Source organism: Vanessa cardui, chromosome 17 (assembly GCF_905220365.1).
Source record: "Vanessa cardui chromosome 17, ilVanCard2.1, whole genome shotgun sequence".
NCBI lineage: Eukaryota > Metazoa > Arthropoda > Insecta > Lepidoptera > Nymphalidae > Vanessa > Vanessa cardui.
Window position 1 is genome coordinate 2,183,376 of NC_061139.1, and position 17,649 is coordinate 2,201,024.

The 17,649-nt window shown below is 32.4% G+C and overlaps 1 protein-coding gene and 1 non-coding gene across 2 annotated transcripts; both read left to right on the top strand.

Annotated features, from left to right (window-relative positions):
- The first annotated feature begins 1,902 nt into the window (after positions 1-1,902).
- Positions 1,903-4,905, top strand: LOC124536823. Its single transcript, XM_047113444.1, has 3 exons — positions 1,903-2,047; positions 2,296-2,478; positions 4,406-4,905. The coding sequence occupies exons 1-3, from the start codon at positions 1,993-1,995 to the stop codon at positions 4,612-4,614; spliced, it is 447 nt and encodes a 148-aa protein (XP_046969400.1). The 5' UTR covers positions 1,903-1,992; the 3' UTR covers positions 4,615-4,905.
- A 3,195-nt stretch (positions 4,906-8,100) lies between these two features.
- On the top strand, positions 8,101-8,184 carry Trnal-uaa. Its single transcript has one exon. It is a non-coding gene; the product is annotated as a tRNA-Leu (tRNA).
- The last annotated feature ends 9,465 nt before the right edge of the window (positions 8,185-17,649 follow it).

Here is a 17,649-nt window from a genome sequence, read left to right on the forward strand (position 1 = left end):
GTTTAAGATCAACAATAAGTGCGAGACAACGTGACCCCATTTTGCTTCCGAAAGTGCGTTATAACGTTGTTTCGTTCAAGAATTTGTACTGTCTGACAACATATTAGACCTAAGTATGACAAGCGACCTTTATTAATGTTTCCTTTAACACGATATGTTTATGTGTGACACGCAGAATCTAAACCAATCCAGATATTCCCTTTGTGGTATTTGTTAGTAAAATACAATGGGTAACCGAGATATAAGCTCACAATACAACTCTCGTTCCGACAGTACAGAAGTGACGTTATAAATCGTTGTATAATCATTTTTATATAAAGTTTATATAGTGTCAGATTTGATCCCTCGTCGAAGTTATTTGCCTCAAGTGCTAATACAGATTACAAGTAAAAAGTGGTGGCGCCTGATATAGTTTAATAGCAATCAATTTTTTTTACAATATTGCTATTAAATTATTATAGGCGTAAAGTTTTAATATGGTCAACATATTTCTTTCTGGAGCTTTATTACTTGCAGTCTGCATTAAATCATGCAAGTATTATGTTTTATTAACTAAAAATAAATTAATAAAAAATATTTTCACGCTTATAATAAAATAAGATAACAAAATATATAAATATTGCTTTTGATGAATAAAATAAGAGTTGTGAGAGTATATTTTAAAACAATTATTACGTTTTATCTATGTTGTTGTATATCTACAAAACCCATTCATGGTCATATCAAACATAACAATTAACGAATAGACACAATTCAAAATAAGCAGTGCGTGTAGAGCGCTTATTCTGGTTAAACACGCGATCTATTAATTATTTAATTAATAAGACACGAGGACGAACAGTGAGCTGTAGGCGGCACTTTAATTAATAATTACACGTCTTTTATTCTTATTAGAAAAGTGTCCCATGAAATACATGTCATTATTCTATTCATCTCGTGCTCAGCGGTGAAGGAAAACATCGTGAGGAAACCTGCATGTGACAAATTTCATAGAAATTCTGCCACGTGTGCATTCCACCAACCCGCATTGGAACAGCGTGGTGGAATATGTTCCAAAAACCTTCTCCTCAAAGGGAGAGGAGGCCTTTAGCCCAGCAGTGGGACTTTACAGACTGTAGTTGTATTCTATATGTGTAATTATTTTTTACGCAAACTTATTTTAAAATAATTCATAGCTCATATCTGTTTCGTTATATAATTTGATTATTTATTATATAATGATTGATGATATTATAAAACTATTATATCATAATAACATAATACTTTATATCAATGGGGTGTTTGCAGGTTTTTGTATAATTTTGACTTGTATGTTTTCGTCATCGATTTGTGCCAAGGGACTGTTAACACATTAATTCCTTTATAGACGATAAATTAACTGTGGAAGATAAGCACACCTTGGTTATGTAATGATCCAAATTTACGTTTTTCTTAGTTTTTATCAAAATCATTAACAATCATTAACAAGTTAAGTAGAGTAAAAAATTATTAACCATAAATATTTCTTTCGCCGGTTCTTCTTAAATGATTTTCTTTTCAGAACCGGTAATAGCATTCATTATGAATATCAATAAACACGTATAATGTTTCTGAATAAAAAAAAACTTACATTCAATAACTTTATTTGAATTTCGAAGACTATTTAATTTTATTCAACTTTATTAAGTTCATTATTATCAGATTCGCGATTTAACGACAAACAACTGCTATTTTTTAAAGCGTTCATACATAGTATAATGATTTTCATGATGGTGACAATTTCTTAAACATCAATCATCGGAGACGTCCAAAACAATTTCCGGTTCCTCGTGATAAACAAAAGATTTTTAGTGTGTCAGTTCATTCACATCGCATACGAGTTTATTTACAGAATAAGGATGTGCATTGTGAACGTTAAGTTATCGGCTTATTCAAAGCTACGAAACGCATCAGTCGGTTGGAGACGCGTAAACTATACACTTACTCGGGACAGTTAGGTGGTCTTATAAAAATATGGCGTTTAAATATTTTTTGGAAATTCTCGTTTTAGCTGTTTGCGTTGAATTTGGTAAGTTTCGTAGTCAGAAATTAAAAAAAAAAAAATTTAGGTTTCGAAATTAATTTTGAATGAATTCATAAAAAATCGGTTCATAAATTTAAAAGTTATGAGGTAAAAAATATAAAAAAAAAAATACAAATAATAACCTCCTTTTTGAAGTTGTTTAAAAACAAAAATAAAATCGTTTTTTATAATATTAATAAGGCGATGAATTTCTGTTCGTAAATCCATATTTAACTTCTGTATATATACTATAGGCTCGTCGATCCGGTGCTACGAGTGTAACAGCGCGAACAATTCCATGTGTTTGAACCCCACTATCTACGACACGGAGACCGTACAGAAGTACCTCCGTGCCACCAGCTGTGATCAAAGCGCGTTCTTAGGACCGAATCCACCGGCAGCCAAACAGATGTTCTGCAGAAAAATCATTCAAACTAGTAAGTATTCACTTTTAAACCACAAACTTTTGTAATCTTAACTTTATTCCAGTTGACTCTTGGTTTGGTAACACTTACTCCGCAGATAATCTACCGTCAAACAGCATTACTTAAATTCTTATTATTCCACCTTAAAGGGTGAGTACCTAAGCCAGTTTTACTACAGGCTCAAGATATATATTAAACTTAAGCTCAATGCACATTGGTAATGTAAAGAATAATTAATATGTTTTATGTCAAAGTGGTGGTCACTTAACAACAGGTGACCTATTTATCCATTGGCCTACCTATACTATTTAAACATGGATGCAACGTACTCGTTACTTGTTTTCATTGTTCGATCTTTTTTATAAACAAATAAATAATCTCTAGGTGTTTTTTTACATGACTTACCAATTAGGAGGGGGAAAGGTTTGTGCCCTTAATAATTAATACCTCTATGTCACCCATCACCCAAAAATATTCTGCCAACAACACGTTTTTAATATTATCGGTTACTATCTTGAACCTCATTAAACGCAAGGTATCGCATTAATCATTTTTTTTTAATTTAAGTAAATATACTTATAATTAAATAATATTAATTTAAAAAAAAATCATACTTTAATATTATACATACTATTTTAAAAATACTACTGTTTCGAATTAAGAGGTGTATTTATATAAATCTATTGAAAACTATAATACTATACGACGAATTTAAAGATTTGGTCAAAATATTTGAGACTGACCTTGCACCTGACACTTATTTAAAAAAATATAAAACACATTATAAAATTACATGTGTTAATTAACAGTAAATATACATGTAATCTTTACGTTTCCGATCAATAAAACAAATACTACTTGTGAACTTTATATATTGAGATAAAAGGTTACGAGTTAACATAAACAACAACTATGAAATATGTATGTCATAACATAATATACTTATTTTAAACACATGTTATAATGTGACTTCCACGTAGTATACAACAACAAAAACAACAGCCTGTAAATTCCCACTACTGGGCTAAAGGCCTCCTCTCCCTTTGAGGAGAAGGTTTGGAACATATTCCACCACGATGTTCCAATGCGTACCATCGAGGACGAAATGAATTATAAAATTAAATTGAGTAAATGAACGTTAATTGGTGCTTGCTTGGGAATACGCAGTAATTACAGTACAGTCAACAGACACGTGCTCTAACCACTGTGCGAACTGGGGACTTATCATTGATATAATGCTCAAATTAATTTCATTTTGATTTATGGGGAGGAATGTGCATGTTGTGAAGAAGGTCTTGAGCGTGGACGTGGATGGATTGAAGAAGGGGACGGCCAAAGAAACAATGGATGGATTTTTTGAAAGACGAAAGCATTGTTACTAAATGACGATAGATAAATTGATGATAAACGTGACAAGAACTTTACTCATACATTTTATTCAGACTAATATAAAGATTACAGGAGCATCAGACCAAACAATTAGTTTAGTTGATATATTTGGGCGTTTCCGCAATCTTATTAACAGACGAAAGGTGTTATATATTGCATTAAAGATGTCTCACGTGTTTTAAACAAAATATATTATAATAAGTAAAACGTGGCATTCGTATAATGCTTTACATCATGCTTTACTTGGCAATCAAGCAACATTACTTGGTGGTAAGGCTTTATGAAAGCCCACCACCACGACTACTGGGTAGGGTAACATCATTAATTCTACCGCTAGACAGCACTACTCAGTATTGTTGTGTTCTGGTTTGAAGGGTGAGTAAGCCAGTGTAACCACAAGCGCAAGGGACATAACGTTTGATCTTCCAAGGTTGGTTGCACATTAACGATGTAAGCAATGGTTAATATTTTTTACAGTGACCATTGTCTATGGGTGATGGTGACCCAGTGCATGTAAAGCCATTATCTCTGATGTTCTGATTGTTTCCAGTTCTCCACAAGGGTCACGATGCTGAGGTGAGAGTGACTCGTGGCTGCGGCTGGGTCAGGCACCATAAGGACTGCTACAAGGCTGACAATGAAGACCATTTGGAAACAGTATGCCAGTGCTTCACCGATGATTGTAATGGCGCTATGACGTTGGAACATAGTCTTGTGATTACGTTTATTAGCTTAGGGTTGCTATTGTTAAAATTTTAGTAATTAAAACTAAATTAAGGGCAACTTCTTCGAAATTTGACTCGGAATTTCTATATTTGTAAGGGAATTTTGAGGTTACAAAAGTTCTGAAAATTTCATTACTCAGAACATAAAATGATGATTAATAATTTATTTTATAAATTATAAATTAACAAAAACTAGGTTACAACTTACAACATCAAATGTCTCTATGTATGCTGTTAATTTTTACTTGGAGAGTGTCTAATCGTGAGCTGATGTTTGAAATTGTGATATTTTAAAGGTGATCGTTTGCGATTTACCACGAATTTATAACATGGAAACATTTAAAAAAATCACTCGGAAATCGCAGTATATACAATATTTTACAATATTATAGATATAATTTATTTATATAAAGTAATGTCTCTCAAAATCAGCGAATAAAATACTCAAGGAATGTATAAAATTGTGTTTGTAAGAAATAAGCCACCACTGTATATTATAACAACGTCAAAAATTACGACAAAATATTAATTTATTTATGGAAAATTGACCGTTTTTGTTTCTAATCTTTTATAATATATTTTTAAATTGTATTATAAAAATACGTTAAGCAGTGTATAAATGTAATATATTTTAAATTATCTGTTTCACAAACTTTAAATGGACTTGAATTTTAAAACAATAAACGTAAAATAAAATTTAAAAAAATATGTTTTTCTTGTTACCCGTGTAAAAAATAAGTACGAATTAATTTATAAATTGTATATATTTCCTAACGATTTGATAAAAAAAAACCTAAAATAACAATGTCAGACGTAAATTTATAGAAAACCATAATTTGTACTTTATGTAGGTAATATTTTTGCTGTCTAATGCTTCAATACCTAGTAGTAGGTACCTAGAGTAAATAATAAAAAAAATGCATGATCCTTGTCAGTTGTCACAGTATCTTAATTTTTGCCGCGAATTTTGGGTGATTCGGATATAATTATTACTTCCAACTCTTAGAATATTTGCCGTTTTGCTTGGTATTTGTTAATTAATTATTCACTTAAAGTAGTTAGTGTTATTTTAGTTTTGTTATTTATTTTTATTAATTATATTATTCTGATATATTAGTCTATTTAAAAATATTCACCTCTGGTAAGAATATAACATAGTTTATTTAATATTACTTGCCAAAGTAAATTAAATTTTGCTATAGAAATCCTGAATATTCGTTGATTCTGACTTTCATTGCTCCACAGTGGCGGATTTACAAATTTTGCAGCTAGTAGGCCATTAAATTTTTGCCGCCCCTACTGACTTGAAATTCAATTTAATTACCTACTTTTATTTTGAATTTGAAACTTTTAGATTTGTGTTCAATCGTCATTATTACGTCGGCTTTTTCCCGTTATTAGTATGATTATGAATTGAAAGGTGATATTTCTGTCACTACTATATTATTTTTCCAACCCGCTATGTAGTGACGAAAATACGGATAACCGACATAATGGGTATGTTATATGATAATAATAAATAAATGTATTATATTATATTTATATTATAATTTTTGATTATAAGTATTTTTTTTATTTCTGTAAGATAATAATAAACAATATAATAACAAATTTGGGCTAAATTTGTCGCCCCTCTAAATCTGCCACCTTAGGCTGTACCCTACTTAGCTTATTGGTAAATCCGCCACTGTTGTTTCAGAAGTTGAACTTTAACTAAACCAATGCGCTGGAAATTAATACCTGTTTATACACGATTCAAAGAAACATTAGATGGATAAAGTAAAGTAACAGCCTATAAATTTCCCACTGCTGAGATAAGGCCTGCTCTTCCATTATGGAGAGGGTTTGGAACATATTCCACCACGCTGTTCCAATGCGGGTTGGTGGAATGCACATGTGGCAGAATTTCGATGAAATTAGACACATGCAGGTTTTCTCACGATGTTTTCCTTCACCGCCGAGCACGAGGTGAATTATAAAAACAAATTAAGCACATATTATATATATATATATAGTGGTGCTTGCCTGGGTTTGAACCCGCAATCATCGGTTAAGATGCACGCGTTCTAACCACTGGGCCACCTCAGCTCTCATGGAGATCAATCTCAAGTCCCCCCAAACCTCTTGCAAATAAGCACGTTAACATGATCCCATCCCAGCCCTTACCTCTTCAGGGCTGTCCGAGTCTGAGGCTTAGGCCTTGAATTAGTTAAGCATACATAAATAGGGCAGTGAAACACTAGTACAAAAGATAACAGCTAATGTTAGCTAATTTATTAACCTAAAATCTTTTATGTCTAAACAAAAAGAAGGAAACGCATTCAGCTTACATCCGGCGACCGCGACAGATTGTATCACAACAATGTAACTAGCATATAAAACGCAAATTAATCCGTCAAAACCTCATAATGTAGTTCGAAAGCGTAGGCTTAATTAAAGAGATTTTTTTTAAGTCACAACCGGAATTTTAGCGGACAAATATGTCAACTGTTTATTTATATAAGAAAAATGTTTTTCCTTAATTATTTTGTTGATTTGGTCTTAAACGAAATCTTCCATAGAAATGGGCACCATCTTTTTCACATGAGTTTACAATTGTGCATAACTTGACACAGGTGGGAAATTCACAAACAACCTCTCGAGGTTTCCTTGTAATTGAAAATGATATGTTCATACTGAGTTCATATAGGGACTAACCATCTACCCTTTTTCAAGATGGTGTTGAACGCCATTCATACACATCCAAAAGTCAGTATTTTGGGTTAATTTTCATTTTTATTATATATTAATAAATTATATATAATTAGGAATTGCGATTTAACGAGGAAATGTAGCAACATTCACTATCATTCACATCACACATTCTAGTCACTATTCCACGCGGTTATGATTTACACAATAACTATTTTTAGTTAATACTCAAATATATTTAATGATTTAATATTAAAAATTAATACGGAAATAAATATTTGGCATCATCAACAAACAAACACCTCGACTAATTTTCTAAAAATTCGTTATCTATAAATCTTATTTCCTGCCTGAAGGTACACAGATAAAGATAAATAAAGCTAATACTATTAAGCTTATTAAGCTGAGGTGATACGAAAATTGGTATATATAAAACTTCTACCACAATTACTTAGTAACGCCATCTATGATTTCAATTTGTTACTAATTTAGTTCATTATACGGTACGGTATCACTAGTACTTTGTTCAAGGTTCTATCAACAGATGGCGCAAATAGCGGTACGTTTTAGATTATACATTTAAAAAATACGAAATAAATCTATATATTAAAAAAACTAAACTTACGTTTATTAATTAGTTTTACAATTAAATTACAGTTCATAAAATTCAATATTCGATTAGTAATTTAATTGTGTTTTTTTTATTAAACATAGTTTTTTTTTAGTCATATATTTAAGTGCAGTCTTAATTTCACGTTAATGTGTTAAAAAAATATATGTATTGTGTATAATTTTGAAATATATACTGATATTTGGCATCAAGATATCAGTCAGGTTGGCCGAGTGGTCTAAGGCGCCAGATTTAAGCTCTGGTTCCCGAGAGGGAGCGTGGGTTCGAACCCCACACCTGACAAAAACGTTACTTTATACACGGTCAAAACTTTTTATTTTTATTTTAGAAGAAATTAAGTAATTAAATATATTATCGACACGATTTTGATTTCGAATGAGTTTGCATATATCTTAGTTGAGTAAGTGAATTTTAAAGTTTTAATTTTGATTTTAAAGTTTATCTACACGTATAAATAAAAATTATTGTATTTTCGTTTATTGGTTTAATAAAATTAGAAAACGAAACGTTCTGTGATTGGTACATCGTCATTTTGAGCGAAATTTAATAATAAACTTATTTCGATTCGTTTTTCTTTATGGAATAGGTTGGCGGACGAGCATATGGTGAACTGGTGGTAAGTGGTCACCATCACCCATAAAGAATGAGGCTGTAAGAAATATTAACTATTCCTTACATCGCCAATGTGCTACCAACCTTGGGAACTAAGATGTTATGTCCCTTGTGCCTGTAGTTACACTGGCTCACTCACCCTTCAAACCGGAACACAACAATACTGAGTACTGTTATTTGGCGGTAGAATGACTGATGCGTGGGTGGTACCTACCCAGACGGGCTTGCACTAAGCCCTACCACCAAGAACCCTTCTCAATGAATCGTTATTGTACCTTTGAAACCGATCGGTTTTATGCTAGGAGTCGTTAAAGCAATGTCTAATGCGTTAACGCACAGTCACGTGACTATACTTTTAAAAATGTAAAATAAAAAATTGAATTAATTAATTTTAAGACAACAATTTTAATCTTCGTTCTGTAGTTAGGTTACCTAGGTAAGGTAGAATTCAAGGCCATCCAAAGATTTTCATTCCTTCAATAAATCGTTTTTGATAAACAAAAACGATTTATTTTTAATTACTTACATAAAAATGTAAATGTCTATCCAGTAACGGTTTTGAGCACTACATCACTCAAGAAAAAAAGATTTAAATTTCCAGACCGTAAATACAGCTGATCTACAGCTTTGTTTGTGTTTATGAATAATAAATTAAAAAGTTATTATTATATTTATATTATACTTTTTGCTTTTGTGAAGTGAGATGGCCCAGTGGTTAAAAGGCGTGCATATTAACCGATGATTGATCAAACTCAGGCAAGCACCACTGAATATTTATGTGCTTAATTCGTGATTATAAGTCATCTCGTGCTCGGCGGTGATGGAAAACATCGTGAGGAAACCTGCGTGTGTTAAATTTCATAGAAATTTTGCCATATGTTTTAAACCTTGTACCCAAAGGGAGAGGGGCCTTATACCAGCAGTGGGAAATTTACAGGCTGTTGTTGTTGTTATACTTTTTCGTACTTTATGAGAGAATATTCTAGAGTGAGAAGTTATCTTAAAACCTGAACTTACTAACTTTAATCATCAAAACAGTAAATTTTGAAGTATAGTTTCTATAAACAAAATCGTAATAGTAACAGTCTGTATAAAAAGGAAAAGATCCAAGACACAACAGACAAGACTTCTTACCTTTCTGCTTTGGGAGTTAAGAACTGAACCACTATGCTACTCCAATGCGGTTTGACACACCGATGTTTTATCCGACATTAGTGAACCAAACCGCATCATGATTTCCTCATGATGCATTTCTTCAACACCTAGATATAAAGAATTATAAACGCAAATTGCACACATTAATATTCTGTCTTTGTTTGAAACTACTATCTTCAAATCAAACCACTGGGCTATCTCGAGTCTTACTTAAATAATGCGTCTTTAAAAAAATATTCATTAAACTAAAAACATTTTTATAATTATTTATTTGTCAAAGACATGTACAGAATGATAGACAAACCAACATTACTAAAAAATTAACAAAAATAACGATCTTTGCTTCAAAGTTTTGATTCCAACCGGGAATTTAAAAAAAAACAAACGATTTGATAACTTCGTTCTTTTTTTGAATTCTGTTAAAACGTAGATTATATAGTTTGTTTATGCAATTGTATGCATAACGCTATCGTAATAGTAAAGTACCTAACATTCATTTCGATTAAATTTGATATCGATAAAACCAGATAAACTTACAATGATTGATTGATGATATCCTCCTCAAACCGATTACAGTAACGGGGATTTTTTTATAATATAATACATATAAGTGTCAATCGAGATTGGCCATAATTGAGACTAAGTAGTTGTAGTTTCTATGTCTGCAAATGATAATACACAACTTCCCTCAGTCTCATAATAGGCTATTTGACAATGCGAAAAAATAATTGTGAATTATTGTAATCAGTGTATATTATGAGTTTAAAAATGGTTATATATTAAGGAAAATTGAAAAGAATACTTAATTTATTCAATAATCAATCAATAAAAATGCATTTTTTCAAACGTTTGTCACGTGACTCAAAACGCTCCTGATTGGCCGGGCTTATGATGAAGTCACTTTGTTATAAACTTTGCTTTTCTACTATATGTACCACAGATTAAAATACTGCAAAGTGACGTCACCGACCTCATTGCAGCACCATATTGTCCAAGTAGCTTTTTCGCGCGTTATTTAAATATGGAATTTTAATATGATATTTTTCGGCGAATATGTATTAGAAATAAAAAAATCTACTTTTACTTTATTCGTTCCTTAACCTTACTAAATAATATAAAATGGATTTTAAAAACCAGTCATATAGCCTATTCAATAGGAAAAAGGTGCGGTCCGTGAGGTCATAATGACCGGCAACTGTTCACCTGTCAAATAGACAAACCTTCTAAAAACAGACAATAAAATTAATCTTCCTTTTAAACATTAAGGCATCCAAAAACTTGGTCAAGAGCAAGTATTTTGTCTAAAGATAATTCCTACTTTACTGTTATCACTATAAAGTAATTGTCTTGTTGTTTCACAGTATACTAATTCTTATCACAAGGCAATATAGATCCATCATTCCATCTTCTTTCTTCTTCGAAAAAAAACAAACAAATCGAGACAAACAATTTGCTTACAAATATTCAATATTATTTATTATTAAATCGCAATAAATGAAGGTTTCCCTCGAGAATTATTAGTGAAAACATCATTAAAAAACATAAACAAATAAATGTAACTGCGCATTTATGTAAAGATCATAGGAAAATTACAAATGAAATCTCTAGCTATCTCTGGAATTTCGATAACGTAGCTAACGATCATTTTGAATCTTATATTTATATATATAAAGTTTAAAATTAAATAAATAACAAGACGAGTTACACTTCATTCGCACACAAATTAAATTAAATATAACGTTACTCACACATTCGTACTCTGCGCACACGCACACAACTGCACTAGATTTAGTCGTCTGATTTACCGATTTATGGATTAAGTGCTGTATGATCCTTGGTTATTTCGAGTTCTTGACGCATATCGTATATAAATAAGACAGTTTTTAACGCCATACTACAAAATTTCTGTTAAAAAAGGTCATTTCAAATACGGGATCAACACATATCGACCAATCATATATATATTGTTTGAACATTTGTATTTGTATGTTTGTTCTGAATGTGTCCTTAAACAATTTATGAGTTGACCTGCTAGAATTGTTTTCTACAAGCTTTTCTTCAAGGTAATCGTATTGTATACCTCAGTATTCCACTCTTGTTAAGTCACCACCGTTACCCTTCAAAAAAATTCAATACAAATATTTAATATATAGTATATACAGAAATATCTTACGGCAAAGGCCTCCTCCAGTTCTTTCCACTGCTGCCTGTCTGCTGCTGCTCTGATCCAAATCGAAATAAGAGACATTATTTAGTATAAAAAATACTTACTTTTAACTTAATACCTGTGTAAACTTTTGTAAAGTGTAAGTTTCGGAAATAAAAGGCTCTATTATTATTATTATTATTATAGACAGAAATATCAATAGAATTCATATTCACACATATAATTTGATATATTTATTCATTTACCAAAACTGTACAATTATCGTTATAGGATGTAGTTGTCCTAATTGGATAATACAGCAGGTTTCATCCTTTCATCATCATCATGATCAGCCTGTACTATTCCACTGCTGGAGGCAGGCCTGCCCCAAGGCGAGGCCACTGAGCCCGATCTTCGGGCCTTCTCATCCACGTTCTACACATTATACAACACAGCACGAATAATAACAAAATATATGCGTACAATACACACGTCTATCATAGGTATCATTAAACTACTATATTATTGTTGTGTCCTGGTTTTAAGGGAGAATGAGTCAGTGTTTTTACAGCTACAGAAATAACACCTTAGCTCCTAAGGTTTCAGAAGCATTGTCAACGCCATTATCTACGGGCTGTGGTGATCCCATCAAAGATATTCGCTGATCCATCTACCTTTTCTAGAACAAAAGAAATAAAAATATCTATGGAATACAAAAGGCTACAGAGTACTGAATTTACAAAAAATAAATTAAACTATAATGTAGGACCTATATTTCTCGGCACAGGCTATCGCTAATAAAACGGGTTTATACTTTTTTCTAGACAATATTAAATATAAAATATAAACATCACATACATTACTCTGATTCCAATGTAAGTAACTAAAGCACTTGTGTTATGGAGAATCAGAAGTAACGACTGTACCACAATCACCCAGACCCAGACACCATAGAAAACTAATGATAATTTACAACGACTCTGCTGGGAATCCAACCCGGGACCTAGGAGTGGCGTACTCATGAAAACCGGTATACATACCACATGACCTCGGAGGTTGTCAGGTTATTACAAAAGTTTTAAAATATATCGAAGTTAAAATTTAAGGGACACCCTAATATATTCTGTGAGACAAAATGAACCCGTACCGAACTTCCTTCTTGAATTGATTCGAATATAATGATTGATATACGGGATAGGTCAATGAACGGCAACTTGAGATTTAATAGAAAAGGTCGTTACTAGCTACACATACTGGCTTCGCATGGCTTCGCACGGGTTGAATAAGGGTTTTCATGTAATATTTATATTCCGTCATAAGCTTTTTTTATTATTTTAACGTTGATAGGCGAACAGGCAAATGGACCGTGTGATGACCTCTAAAAAATATAAACAAAACTAATCCGTATATCGCCAATGCACCGCCAACCTTGGGAGTACAGATGCTGTGCCTATATAGGATCACTGCCCCACCACCTTCTAACTGGAACATAACAATCTTAAGAATTGTTGTTTGGCAATATTTTGAAGACTAGATGATACCTATACAGGCTTACACTAACCACTGCACTACTACCATCACGTAAATGAAGGTCATTTTGTCAGTCAATTCGCACAAAACAAAACAATAAGAAAATTCATTCGGTATTCAAATTTACAAATTGCGGGGGATTTTTTATAATATGTAGAGACAATTTTACAAACTTCAAAACGTACAAATTTATTGCAAGGACATAATTCATGTATGCTGTATTTATTCGATCAGAACGAATGACCTATTTCTTCACTGATTCATTCATTTAGTTGTAGCATATATTTAATTACATTATCTGTTGAAAATTTATAAAGTTAAATATTATCTATGAGTTAGGAAATCCTTAGTATGTAATTTATACGTTTATACTAATATTCTGAATTCGAAAGTAACCCTGTCTGTCTGATAATTCCTATTTTCTTTGATCAAAATTAGTATAAAGCAAAATTAACTCATAAGAAGAACATTAACTACTTTTGTATGCCTTTTAGGCGAGTCACAATGCGGGTTACAACTAGTGGTATGTAGTAATAATACTATTATGCATTTGTAAAAGAGATTACAGAAAGTTGTTTCGTAATCCTAACTAATCTTAAAATCTTTCCGATAACCGATAGTCTTGAAATTTTACACATTCTCAGGAAACAGAAAAAAAAAACACAATACTTAATACCTGCCCGTAATCTCGTAATTCCTTATCCTCATCTTTCAAATACGGATGAAACCACCGTGTACTATCATAAAAATAAATTATGATTTTAAATTGATATACAACTTTGTTCTACTTCCACACATCTGGCCCAGATTCCAGAAGCTCAGATAATTGTATTCGCACTGTTATCATTAATTTACATAAAATTAGCACTAGCACGAAAGTTTAATGACGTAAGCGACGTGACGTCAATGGACCGGTCAAAACCCACGCAGTGATGAATGTAAATGACTTAAACATGAAAGGCAACTTTGAATAACCTTACATTTCAAAACCAAAACTACATTGAGATTACATTGTTCAGTGGTCAGCACAGGGGAATGTTAAGCGGTTATTAAGAATTCGAACTACGAATGTACCAAAGAGTCTTTATGGGGATGAGAAAACCGTCAGGTGTCCTAACAGCAACAGTAACAGCCTGTAAATTTCCTTGGAGAGGTTTTTGTAACATATTACACCCAGCTGTTCCAAATCGGGTTTGTGGAATGTACATGTGGCAGAATTTGGATGAAATTAGACACATGCAGGTTTCCTCACGATGTTTTCCTTCACCGCCGAATTATAAACAAATTAAGCACATATATAAATAATGGTGCTTGCCTAGGTTTAAACACGAAATCATCGGTTAAGATGCACGCGTTCTAACCACTAGGCCATCTCAGCTCAGGTGTCGTGTGAGTAAGAAATTCTGCCACACTGTATTCCAAACACGCTATTCTATCACGCTGCAATGCGGTTTGTTGTATCTTGTTTGTGTGACAACAATATACAAATGTTGTTTATATAATTTAAGAGGATTCACTTATAAGTTTATTTGACGAAATGAGTCATAAATACCAGTTTAGTAAACCAAAATTTAGTAGATCATGACTAGTTTTGAACTCGTATCACCGATTTCCGGTTCTTTTAATAAAATCGAGCAAAGCCACGAGCTAAAACTAACTGAATCAAAATGAAGTCTCGATCGGAAGATGACTGAATTATGACGAAAATGAGAAGGTCGTGAACATCATACGTCTGTATTATTTTATTTTTTGTCCCAAAAAAGATTCATTGACTTTGAATTTCGCGTTGGAAAATTTTGCTTCATTATATATTATTGAGAATATATTTAAGTTAGCTTGTATGGTATCTTATTGCGCATACTGTATATAGACTTTTCTTTATATAAATATTCAAAGAAAAAAGTGGATTATGTTAAACAATATTAATTGAACTTCATTATATAATAAATATATAAATTAGTTATCGTATAGTTTTGTTGATCTGTGATTTTAATGTTCGAAAAGGATTATCAACTGACGCTATTGCTATTTAGTCCGGTTTTTACTTTTGCTTTCTTTTCTTCTTCAGAATCTATATCTGAATCAGTGATAGCTATAATAGAAAGAATCTTCTTAAATATCGTTTACTAGTACACGCCCGCGGATTCGCACGCATTTTAGGGTGTTGGTTGTTATGTGTCAGGCAAATAAGTAACCTTTCTTGGAGTTCAAGTTTTCTTCATACGAAATTTCATCAAATTCGGTTCAGCGATTTGGTCGTGAAAGAGAAAATATAAATATAGATTTCACTTAAGTAATTATACAAACATAGTTTTCGCATAAATTTTAATAATGATGCAGTTGAGTCAGTAGCAGGGGAGGCCAGTGAAATATGATGTAATGTAATGATTCATCAGTTCTCAGTAAAGACGTCATTCGACACGCCCCGCGACAACGTTGCCACTGGAAACCGCTTACCAAGGCTTACGATTTAGGGTTACCTACCACTCAGTACACACATTAGGAATAAAACTAGCGACCCGCCCCGGCTTCGCACATGTGCAATGCTGATTCTAAATATAGTACAGAAATTGTTTACTTACGACATCATATTTGAAACTTCTAAAATTATCAGTGTTTCTTAACTATACTGTCAGTGTATTTACAAAAGCCTTCCTCTCGAATCACTATATCTATTGGAAAAAACCGCATCAAAATCCATTGTGTAATTTTAAAGATCTAAATAAGAACTCATGATTCAGATTGTAACATTATCATCAATGCAGATCATTTAATACAGACTTTGTGCAAGGCCTTCGATTGAGTAAAACATTTCTATAGATTACAATTGCGAGATACATTATTATGTAACGATCTTTATTATACCAGTTATTTACCCTTTTTTTATCTCTCTGGAAATTTCCTTTACGCATTTCCCCCACGTGCAAGTGGGGGGGTATGTGGGACTCGCCGATGCTTTGGACGTTGTGTGTGGCCGGTACACTGAAATATCCATTAAAAAACCAGCCAGAAAATTTTCAAAAAACACACAAAGACAGGTATTGGGTTAAAGATTAGAAGCAGGATAGCAACATATGAATCATTGATTTATTGTAATTTTTTTAAAAAAGTAGATAAAAAATATCGAAAATTTACTCCCTAAGTGGCAGCCCTACATAAGCCCTGGGATTATTTACACCGACGTCGACTGAACTAGATTGAACCCACCAGGTAATGTGATTAAGGAGTAAAGGTCAAGTATAAATTCGTTTCAGCAATCTAGGCTATGTTAACGTTGTATATTTGATTACTTAGAAAGCAAAAGATTTCTTGGAATTATATAAGTAATGAGAAAGATATTGTTCTAACAATGTGTCAAGTGCAGTCTCGTTATATAAACGTGCGAGATAAAACTCGACGAAAAATAAAATAAATAAAAATGGCTACGACAAGTATTGCGTCACTGGGTTTTCCCCTTAGTATTGATGGCCCACATAGATGGGATGACCGTTAGGGCGATAACATGCGCAAGAGTTACTGTGACCACCGTTTTTTTAGTGGGCATTCGAGTGTTCTCAAATACTGTTAGATATACATATGTCAAAACATCAAGAAGTTTAATTAGGATTTATTTATTTATTATCGTACATGCTGGCAACGTCAGTACGACATAGAACACATGAGCCAAAAAGACATATATGCTGGGATATCGAAAGGAGATGTATTACGAACGTGAACAACTAGGCTTATATTTAGAATATCATAATGTCTGATAACGAGTTGATGCCTTAGTCCTCATAATAAATTAAACAAATACAGGTTTCCTAAGGAGATTTTGTTCTACCTTCGATGTAGGAAAACAAATGCACATGAAAACTCAATGTTGCCAGGCAAAACTTTATCTCACATTGGGTGCAGTTGGCGTCCTCAGGTTTATTAATACTTTTAAATATAAGCTAATTTATACATTTCCTTCACAAAATCTTACTAAAACGGCGCTTGGTAACTAGCCCTGTTATTTTCTTCTCCCTCTAGTTACTCTGCCCTTGTTTGTTGATTGTGTTTCGAAATATGAGTTGTTTTTCTGTGAACGCTGATTTCAATATAAAGCACGCCACGATGCCACGTGAATTCTTTTTGTTTGTATTTCAAATAACGAAGAAGCCAGAAAAGCTAGTCTTGCCCAATTTTTTAATTAAATACGAATTGCTATATTACTAACTAGATGAACCCGCAGCTTTACCCGCATGATATTTGCATTTTTTTACGTGTAACACACAAACCTTCACATTCTATTTTAACCCTTAAGATGAATTAAAAAAAGC

Coding starts and splice junctions, on each gene's coding strand:
- LOC124536823 (XM_047113444.1), top strand. CDS start 1,993: ATGGCGTTTAAATATTTTTTGGAAATTCTCGTTTTAGCTGTTTGCGTT. Junction 2,048..2,295: donor AGCTGTTTGCGTTGAATTTG/GTAAGTTTCGTA, acceptor TATATACTATAG/GCTCGTCGATCCGGTGCTAC. Junction 2,479..4,405: donor CAGAAAAATCATTCAAACTA/GTAAGTATTCAC, acceptor GATTGTTTCCAG/TTCTCCACAAGGGTCACGAT.